The 10,773-nt window shown below is 47.6% G+C and overlaps 1 protein-coding gene across 2 annotated transcripts in view; it reads left to right on the top strand.

Annotated features, from left to right (window-relative positions):
- The first annotated feature begins 2,940 nt into the window (after positions 1-2,940).
- The window catches only part of Ddx17 (DEAD-box helicase 17), a 22,695-nt gene continuing 14,862 nt past the window's right edge, over positions 2,941-10,773 (top strand). For both annotated transcript variants that reach the window (XM_052748354.1, XM_052748353.1), the window contains exons 1-4: positions 2,941-3,334; positions 6,855-7,005; positions 9,008-9,107; positions 10,464-10,597. In XM_052748354.1, coding sequence (XP_052604314.1) covers positions 3,285-3,334; positions 6,855-7,005; positions 9,008-9,107; positions 10,464-10,597 — 435 coding nt within the window. In that variant the 5' untranslated portion in view covers positions 2,941-3,284. The remainder of the gene's footprint in view (positions 3,335-6,854; positions 7,006-9,007; positions 9,108-10,463; positions 10,598-10,773) is intronic.

The raw sequence follows: 10,773 nt of genomic DNA, 5'->3' as shown, positions 1-10,773 counted from the left end.
CGAACTCAGAAATCCACCTTTCTCTGCTTCCTGAGTGGTTGGACTAAAGGTGTGCACCACCATACCTGGCTCCACGCACAGTACGGTTTAAAACTAAAACATAAAGTTGAACCATCTTTTAAAATGTTTTAAGTATTTTCTTCTGAGACAGGTATAAGGATTATGTCCTTATTATATCACCAGCCTGCGACGGTGTCTCCTTCCATATTCTCTCCCCTCTGCCCAGTCTCTCTCTCTCCCTCTCCCTGCTAATAAAGCTCTAGAAAGGTAACCATGGCTCATGATTCTTTGGCCACCGAAGCATCCAGCGCTCTCTTTCGTTGGCATGGCTGCCGCAGCGATGGCCAACCACAAGCACGGCTGCTTAACTAACAAGTTTTCTCTGTAGCCCTGGCTGTCCTGGAACTTGCTCTGTAGACCAGGCTGGCCGCAAACTCAGAGATCTGCCTGCTCCCACCTCCCAAGTGCTGGGATTAAAGGCGTGTGCCACCACCACCACCACCACCACCTCACCCCCTAGCAAAAAATATATTTTTAATTATGGATATGTGTCTATATGGGAGTAGCACATATAAGCACATTTGTCTGAGGAAACTTGATTGCCGGACCTTGGTAGTCAGCCTCAGGAGGAGTTAAGTGGCCAAATAAGGGACTAGACCTTGGTGGCTAGCTTTAGGAATGCAGTCTAACGATTTTTATTTTAATTTACTTTGGTTTTTTGAGACAGGGTCTCTCTGTGTAGTTTTGGTGCCTGTCCTGGATCTCGCTCTGTAGTCCAGGTTGGCCTCAAACTCAGAGATCCACCTGCCTCTGCCTCCCGAGTGCTGGGATCAAAGGCATGCGCCACCTTCACCCGGCTAATGGTTTCTAGAAAGGCAGAGGGAACGGGGCAGATGTACAAGGCCCGCCAGAGCCACATGCTCCAGTGGGCTAGGGTCCCTTCAGCGCTGGCTCTTTATGTAGACCAGATCGGTCTTGAACTCAGATCTGCCTCCCCAGGGCTGGGATCGAAGGAGTGCTCCACTACACAGGGCCTTCACTAGTTTAATGTCTCTGCACTAGCTGCCTCTCAATGTATTCTCTGTACTGCAGTTAAAGGAGTCCTTCATGTCACTACTTTAAACCAGAGAGTTCTACTTTAAAGAAACCAAGCTCTTTAAGTGGCCTCCAGGTCCTTCACGTACGGCTCTCACCGGTCCTTTCTCCTTACTCTAGCCACTTTTGGACACGGGGTTTGCCTATTTGACCTCTCTGGCAGCAAGGTTCCTTACTTCAGACCTCAGCTCAAATGTCTTCTGATAGATGGGGGATGCCTTCTGGGAACACCCAGTGTCATTCCATTTCCTCACGTCATCTCTATCCCTTTTCCCCCTTTTCTTTTTCTTTTTTGTTTTTTTGAGACAGGGTTTCGCTGTGCAGCCCAGCCCTGGCTGTCCTGGAACTCGCTGTGCAGCCCAGCCCTGGCTGTCCTGGGACTTGCTGTGCAGCCCAGCCCTGGCTGTCCTGGGACTTGCTTTGTAGACCCGAGGGCCACTTGCCTCTCCCTGTGCTGGGGTGGCGTAGCCACCACCTCCTGGCTTCCCTCCTGGCATGTATTTTTTTTTCCCCCCTGAGGGTGCTAGATACTGAATCCAGGGCTTCAGTCACGATCAGCAAGCACTTTCCTGCTTTTCTACGGCCTCCACCCCCGCAGCCCTCCTCCATTTTCTTTCCCAAGTTAGCGACTGTCTTAACATAAACATTTGTCATCTGACAAGCCTCCCTAGAGAACAAACTCCGAGCAAAGGAATGTGCTGGTTCCCCAAGTGTCCCGGCAGCCAGCACGATGCCTGGCTCTCCTCGGCCGTCTATGGCCCAAGTGACCAGGGAAGAAGCCCTTTTACTTTCCTGGTTTTCCAACAACACTCAGGAGACGAGGCGGCCTCCAGCCTGACGGCCTCCTGTCTCTGCATCTGCAGAAGTAAAGACTGGAGGTCTCAGGGGACGCAGCAGCTTCACAGTTCCGTGCAGGAAGTACGGCCAAGCAAGCAAAGTGATCTGGGGCTTGGGAGGCGCCCGCGGCCTAGCTTGCCTGCCTTCCCCGCTCTGGGTCTGCAGACCCCCGTCCCCGAAAGCCCGTTTCCGCAGCCGCAGGCCCCGGAGAGACGCCCGGTCTAGGGGTTTGGCTAAGGCCATGGGCGCCCCAACTCAGGACGAGCTCCGGGAAGGTGCGGCCTGTGTGCGAGCGCGTCCACTGTGCCCAGCAGCAACGGTGACAACAGCCTGTTCGGGAAACGCACGTTAGCGTGCACTGAGGGGAAACACCGGGGTGTCTATGAACCCCGCCGGGCCGCCGCCCCCCTAAAGCGAGCGGCACGACGCATCCAACATGGCTGCGGCGCCAGCGCGGCAAAAAGCAACGCAAGAAGATGGCGCCGGGCGGGTAGGGGTGGGGCGTAGCCAGCTTGGCGTACCCGGGGCGGCGGGAAGAGGGGCCAAGGCCACTCCAGAGGGGCCTCAAGACCCTCCGGGTTCTAGTACCTACAGACCCAACCCCGCTCCGCCGGACCCAAACAACATGGAGGGCGGCTATTGTGTCTGCACGAGGCCAGCCTCCCAGCGCCGCTTGAGCTCGGAATGCTGGGAAAAAAAAAAAAGGTCGATTCTCTAAACAGAATGCGCTACGAAGACGGCGCATCCTCGCCGCAGCGGGCCGGCCGACCACGCAAACCATGTTGCGTCGCCCCCGCGGAGGCTCGCCCCACCCCCAGCCCACGTCCTGGAGCTGGCGGCGCGAGGACGGTACGCCCGTTGCGTACACTGCCTTATTTAGGTGGACCGCCAAAGGGCGCCCCCCCCCCTGCGTCACTGACGTAAAGCTCTTCCTAGAATGTCTGTAGCACCGCGCCGAGCCCTCGGGCTCCTCCAGACGCTGTTTACGTAGCGTCTCGGCCGTGCGTAGCGTTAAGTTGGAGCCGTCTCAGCGGCCGCCGCCATTTTGTGCAGGCGCTGGGAAGGGAAGGAGACGCCTAGACCGTGGCACCGCCCGGTTTGAGCGTGACCAGACCTCCCCAGCTGTCCTAACAACCCCGATTCTCTGTGTTTTGCTCCCGTCTCCGACGAGAGAGGCGGCGACGGTGGCGTCTGCGACGGGAGACAGCGCGTCGGAGCGAGAGAGCGCCGCGCCTGCCGCCGCCCCAACAGCGGAGGCGCCGCCGCCATCGGTCGTCTCTAGACCGGAGCCGCAGGCCCTTCCTAGCTCGGTCATCCGTGCCCCGCTCCCAGATCTTTATCCGTTTGGGACCATGCGCGGAGGCGGCTTTGGGGACCGGGATCGGGACCGGGACCGTGGAGGGTAAGGGGAAGGAGCAGGCGGGAGGGGGGGGGGGCGGGGTAGCCCGCGGCTCGCGACGTACAATGGCGGCCGGGCGCCGGCCTCGGGCTCGGGCGGGCGCCTCTGCGGACCGCCGTGGTGGCTCGGAGGTGGCAGGCCAGCCTTGTCGCCTCCCTTGGCTCGCCTCGCTGACCATTTGGTCCCCGCAAGCCGCAGCGTCTGTCCGGGAGGAACCCCGGATGCTCAAGTCTAGGAAAAGCGATCTCGAGATGACGATTTCCTTTCCGTTAGGTCTCCAGCCATCCCTTCCGAGGGACTGGCGTCGAAAAGGCCTTTTCTGATTCTAAACCAGATTTTACTCCCCTTGCGGTCATATTCTTGCTAATTAGAAACCCGTTGGAATGAGAAGTGCTGGAGTTGCTTTTAAAAGATCGAAGTTGGGAGAACTAGAAGGGCAGGTGACGTTTTATGTTTATTGCCTTTTAAAGATCCAGTTACACTGCAGAATTAACTTTTAAGGCCTAAGCTAGGAAATTTTGTTTTTACATTTTTTTGAAAAATTAATTAACGCAGGAAGTTTCGTATTATGTTGCTAGAAAAATCCTTGAATGTGTGCCCTGAAATCCATACCAAAAAGCTTTATGCCAACATTGCTCCTGACGCCTAGATGCAGGAAACAGTTCACATCTAGATAAACTAGGGGTGCTTTTTATTTGGATACAATAAAGTCTTGGCTTTTTGTGGTGGTGCACAGGTAGATAGATCGCTGAGTTCAAGGCCAGCCAGGTCTACATTATGAATTCCAGGACAGCCAGGTTTACATAGTGAGACCCTACCTCGAAGTAGGGGGGAGAAGTCTTTAAAAGGAACAAAGCTATCGAAACCAAGAGAACCTCTTGAGGTGTCACATGCCAGTGGTCCAGCACTAGATGCTGAGGCAGGAGCTTGGTGAGCAAGGCCAGCCTGGGCTACTGTAGATCTTGTGTCAAAGCAAGGGAATGGTTTTCAAAGTACTAGATGGGGTTAGTTGTAGAAAAAAAAAAAAGAATTAAAATAGCCTTGTAAAGTAATCTTAATTTTAGAAGATGTATTTTTTTTTTCCTGGATCATTACTTTAAGATTCAAGCAATGTTAGCCGGGCCATGATGGCATGTGTCTTTAATCCCAGCACTCGGGAGGCAGAAGCAGGTGGCTCTCTGTGAGTTCAAGGCCAGCCTGGTCTACAGAGCAATTCCAGGACAGCCAAAGCTATACAAAGAAACTCTGTCTCCAAAAACAAAACAGGCAAAAAGAGTCAAAGTGATGGACTACAGCAAGACCAATGGAACTAAAACCGAGTTAGGCTAAGAATCTCTTCAAAATTGGGTTTGGGCCATTTTTGCAAGACTGAAAAGACCTGGCTTTATATTTCTTGAAGAGTGTTTCAGAATTTTGTTAGTTGACTGATTTGCAAGTGGGGTGGAGTGGCCACCTCAGAAGACATTGAGCTGAAAAGTCTGGGGCCTTTTAAAACTGAATGGGTGTACTTGGCTGTATATAGTTTTCTGTTGTGTTGGTTCAGCAGTGGTATTAATAAAATTACCCCAATTCTGCCTACTGAAGATAGATATCCAATAAATCCCAGTAAAATTTCTTGCCATAAATCTTGTCTGGGTGGCTTAGTCTGCCCCAGTTGACCTAGAATGCATCATATTTCAGTGTCCCACGCTCTGGGATAGCAAGTGTGACCACCACACCAGGCTCAACAGAAGGGGATTTGAGGCTGTAGGGTTTGTCCCACTTCTCCCCTAACTGGCCAGTCTTGAAATTCTTCAAAGTAGCTACTATTGAGTTGTCTCTGATTGTGTAGTCTTTTACAAGGAATAGGAAATGAGTTTTTAAAATACCCCATTTGAAGCCGGGCGGTGGTGACGTACGCCTTTAATCCCAGCACTCTGGAGGCAGAGGCAGCTGGATCTCTGTGAGTTCAAGGCCAGCCTGGGCTACAGAGTTAGTTCCAGGAAAGGCGCAAAGCTACACAGAGAAACCCTGTCTCGAAAAACCAAAATAAAAATAAAAATACCCCATTTGAGTAGCAAATAAAACTCTGTACTTTGACGTAGACTAAGGCAAATAAAGGTGATATTTGGATTGTTCCAGTAATAATTAGCTTCTAATTTCATACATTTTGAGTTTAGCAAATGGCCATATCTATTCTTGTTTGGCTTACCTGTTTGTTGTAAAAGACATATAAAAAACAAGACTTAATTTTAAATCTATCTGAAGGGAGTTTTGTTTTGATACGGGATCTCATAGTCTAGATTGACCTTGAACTCTTTTCTTGCCACCCACCACCTTTTCAAGTGCTAAGATTACACCTGTTCAGTACCATATATAGCTGTGAATATTATTAAACAAAAAAACCCTTAACCTACATACTGATGGTTTCTTCTTGTAATTCAGTATTATTTGAGCCTGGTATTACCATCAGGAGACTGAGGCAGGAGGATTGTTGTGAGTTTCTGGGGCCATGCGGCTACAAGGTAAATGAGGTTCTGCCTCAAAACAAGAATAATACTATTAGGGAAAGAAAAAGGAGATGTAAAGTAAAATATATAAAGATGAAGGCTAGAGAGGAAAGGATTACAACTTTTAAAAAAAAAATATTTATTATGTGTACAGTGTTCTGTCTGTATGTATACCTGCACACCAGAAGAGGGCATCAGATCTCATGATAGATGGTTGTGAGCCACCATGTGGTTGCTGGGAATAGAACTCAGGACCTCTGGAAGAGCAGTCAGTGCTCTTAACCTCTAAGCCATCCCTCCAGCACCTACAACTCTTTATTTTGGTTCTTTTGAATAGAACACTAGTTCCTGATGTCCCAGTAGTTTGCAGATTAGCTGAGAAGTACTTGCCCCAGCAAGTCGGGGGGAAGTTGGCCAAGAAGATGTTGTAGATTTGAGGGGCTTGCTTAAAGTATGTACGTTTTCCTCGAGTCCACAATCTTGCTCTTGCAGGTTAAAAGAGTATCTTCTTCGTTACAAGGGCAGGGACCTGTTTAGGTTTTAGTCCATGCAGAATCTCTGGTACCACTTAAACCACACTGGGTATGTAGTTGGTAGCCAGTAGTTTTGCCAGATGGATAGAGCTAGTGGTAATGCTCTTCTCTGCATAGAAAACTAGGGTACAGAGAAGTAAAGTGTGCTCCCAGATTACATAGTAAGTTTCAGAATTAGAATTCAAGCTGGGTGTTGGTGGCGCATGCCTTTAATCCAAGCACTGGGGAGGCAGAGCCAGGAAGATCTCTGAATTCAAGGCCAGCCTGGTCTACAAAGCAAGTTCTAGGATAGGCTCCAAAGCTACACAGAGAAACCCTGTCTCGAACCCCCCCCCAAAAAAAAAAAAGAATAATTAGAATTCAAGCTTTGTTTGTTCCAGAATCTCTTGAGATGATAAGATGAATGGTCTTTCTAAAGGACTTTCCGGAAGCCGTCATTTCCTATGCTTTCCTGTCACATGAGATGGATACTAATGCATCAACATTTTCTGGTGTCTCTAGGTTTGGAACAAGAGGTGGTAGTGGCCTTCCCCCGAAGAAGTTTGGTAATCCTGGGGAGCGTTTACGTAAAAAGAAGTGGGATTTGAGTGAACTCCCCAAGTTTGAGAAGAATTTTTATGTGGAACATCCAGAAGTAGCAAGATTGACTCCGGTAAGAGGGGGTGGGGGGTGAATGAGAGTGTTTAAATGGGTTAATCCGAGTGTTTTATATTTTATTTTATATTAGGTCATATCTTTTTAATGTGTTGTAGGGTATTTTGTTTTGGGTTTTGGGTAGTCGTCCGTCCATCGTCCCCCCCCCCCCCCCCCCAGGATTTCTCTGTGACAGCCCTAGCTGTGTGCCTATAAAAGCTAGAACTTGCTTTTATAGACCAGGCTAGCCTTAACTTCACGGATCTATCTGCCTCTGCCTCCCAAGTGCTGGGATTAAAGGCATTTTACCCACTATGCCTGGCCATGTGTTGTGCTGTTTCTTCGAGACAGGGTTTCTCTGTGTAGCCCTGGCTGTCCTGGAACTCACTCTGTAGACTAGACTGGCCCCGAGCTCAGAGATCCACCTGCCTCTGCCTCCCTAAACCATGGGATTAAAGGTGGTTGTCACCACCACCCAGTTTGTTTTATTTTTTATTTTCCTTTCCCTTTTTAGTTTTTCAAGACAGGGTTTCTCTGTGTAGCTTTGGAGCCTGTCCTGGAACTCGCTCTGAAATCAGGCTGGCCTCAATTTCAGAGATCCACCTGGCTCTGCCTCGAGAGTGCTGGGATTAAAGGTGTTCGCTACGCCACCACCGTCCGGCTGTTTTAATGTTTTTTGTTTTGGTTTGTTTGTTTTAAGATTTATTTATTTATTTAGGTATATGAATAATGTCTTCATGCAGGCCAGAAGAGAGCATCATATCACATTATAGATGGTTAGGAGTCCCATGTCGGTAACTGGGAATTGAACTCAGAACCTCTGGAAGAGCAGCCAGTGCTCTTAACCACTGAGCCATTTCTTTATCCCGTTTTAATGTTTTTTAAGTCTTTTTTAAGTTTTCGAGATAAGGTCTTGATTTGTAGCCGTAGCCAACCTGGAACCTGCTATGTAGCCAAACTGGCCTCAGACTCAAGAGATCCACCTGCATCTGAGTGCTGGGCTTAAAGAAGTACACCACCACGCCTGGCTTGCCTTTGTCATTTGTTTTGTTTAATTTTTATGTGATAAAACTATTCTGTTTGTGGCATGGTCTCATTATGTAATTCTGGGCTGGCCTTTAACCTGCTATCTGGCTACTTCACCTCTGGATGCCAGGGTTATAGGCATGGGCAGGCACATCTGATTTATGATATTCTCTCTTTGATCAAACCCTGAGTTTTGTCCAAGAAGGCAAGTTCTTCTCAACCATTGAGCTAATTTTCTTTTAGCAGTGCTGGGTTCAAACCTAGCACCATATGCATGGAAAGCTTAAACTCTACTATGGAGATACACCCTCATAAAATTAGTTTTTTTTTTTTTTTTTTTTTAAAGATTTATTTATTTATTTATTATGTATACAGTGTTCTGTCTGCATGTTTGTCTGCACACCAGAAGAGGGCACCACATCTCATTACAGAAGGTTGTGAGCCACCATGTGGTTGCTGGGAATTGAACTCAGGACCTCTGGAAGAGCATCCAGTGTTCTTAACCTCTGAGCCATCTCTCCAGCCCCATAAAATTAGTTTTTAAAATAAATTAACATTGTGTATTCGTGTGCTTTTAACCACTTGATAGTGTATTTTACTCAGAAATGATTGCTTGTCCAGAAAAACTCTGTCATGGAAAGAGCATTTGGGCCCAAGTTGTACCCATTCTCTTCCTCGTTGTAGCTTTAGGTAGAAGTTAACTGTTTGTAGTAGACTGTCTCACTCAGTAACCCTGACTACTCTGGAAGTGTTTTGTAAATAAGGTTAGCTTTGAACTTGGGCTGATCCTTCTACCTGCTCCATTGGGATTACAAAGCACCTTGCCTGGCTAGGACTTACTTTTGAGAGGTTGTTCAAAAGCCTGTGGAAACTGGAGCTCTTTAGTCAAGTGCATCAGAAACGTGACTTCATGTAAAAAGTGTTAGTATTTACCATTGTGGTAGTAAAACTGAAATTGAGAAGAACTTTTATTGTCTTCCTTTTCCACCCTGTAGTATGAAGTTGATGAGCTCCGTCGAAAGAAAGAGATTACTGTGAGAGGGGGGGATGTTTGTCCAAAACCTGTCTTTGCCTTCCATCATGCTAACTTTCCACGTAAGTGTTCTTTAGTCCTACATTCAGTGGTAGGTTGCTTAAAGGTTTGGAAAGGCTCAGAATTTTGTTAAAAAGACGAATATAAACCTTTCAGAAAGAAAAGATAGTAGCCAGGCAATAATGGCTCATGCCTTTAATCCTTAGCACCTGGCAGGCAGAAGCAGGCAGATCTCTGAGTTTGAGATTAGCCTGGTCTACAGAGTGAGTTCCAGGATAGCCAGGACTACACAGAGAAAGGAGGGGGATAGTAATTTAGTGTCAGATGGCTCAGTTGGTACCTAAGTTCAACTGTGGAACCCATATCAGTGTGAAAGGAGAAAACCCACTTCACTAGGCTCTCATCTGACCTCCACAAACTCACTCTGGTATATCATGCTTGCACACACAAAATAAGAAAGTTCAAAAAATTTATTTTCTTTTTCATGACATAGTCTCACTATGTACATCAGACTGGCCCTGTCTCCCAAGTGCTGGAATTAAAGGCGGGCACCACTTCCACCTGGCTTTAAATACTAATTTTATGTGAATTTCAATTTTTTTAGAAGCATGAAGGCTACTAGTATTAATAATACTATTTTTGTTTTGTTTTTTGAGACAGGGTTTCTCTGTGTAGCCCTGGCTGTCCTGAAACTAGCTCTATAGACCAAGCTGGCCTCCAACTCAGAGATCCACCTGCCTCTGCCTCCCCAGTGCTGAGATTAAAGGTGTGCGCCACCACCGCCTGGCTACTGTTTTTGTTTTTTTAAAGATTATTTGTGTGGGGTGAGATTCCTAGGAGGTCAAAAGAGGACATCAGATTTCCTAAAGTTGGAATTGCAGACATTTGTGATCCTGAGATGGGTATTGGAAACCAAACTTGAGCCCTCTATAAGAACAGCAAGCACTCTTAGCAGCTGAGCATTTTCTCAGCTTTGGTTTTTTTGGTTTTTCGAGACAGGATTTCCTGGCTGTCCTGGAACTCACTCTGTAGACCAGGCTGAACTCGAACTCAACAGAGATTCACCTGCCTCTGCCTCCCGAGTGCTGGGATTAAAGGTGTGCACCACCACCACCCAGCTTCTGCATTGTTTCTAATGCCAAAACTTCTGGTATTTTGCCCCTGTGTTTTACAAGGCAGCAGAATATTGCTTCTAGGATATAGTATAAACTTTGGGAGCAGTAAATGACTCATGGGCCTGTGCTGTTAGGTGTGTTAGGATAGTAGTTCTCAAAGGTGGTAGTGAAGTGGAGAGATTGGGTTTAAAGTTCTTGATAAATCTAAGTAAGTGTTGTCTTCAGTAACTGCTACTTCTTAAGACCTCATGTGTGCCTTTAGTTTGCCTAATAAAAGTAGTAATGCATTTCCTTTTCTTTCAGAGTATGTAATGGATGTGCTGATGGATCAGCATTTTACAGAACCAACTCCCATTCAGTGCCAGGGATTTCCTTTGGCTCTTAGTGGCCGCGATATGGTTGGCATTGCACAGACTGGCTCTGGAAAGACATTGGCGGTAGGTACCGAGTCTTTAACATTGTAATAACTTACTTTGTTATCTTAGTTGTCTTAGATTTCCCCCACCCCTGTCCTGAGACTGGGTTTCTCTGTGTATCTCTGTTGTTCTAGAACTTTGCTCTTTAGACCCGGGTGGCCTCCAACCAGAGAACCGCCTGCATCTGCTGCCTCCCA

This window comes from Peromyscus californicus, unplaced genomic scaffold, assembly GCF_007827085.1.
Source record: "Peromyscus californicus insignis strain IS unplaced genomic scaffold, ASM782708v3 Scaffold_20__1_contigs__length_68692818, whole genome shotgun sequence".
NCBI lineage: Eukaryota > Metazoa > Chordata > Mammalia > Rodentia > Cricetidae > Peromyscus > Peromyscus californicus.
This window is presented reverse-complemented; position numbering and strand designations above follow the sequence as displayed.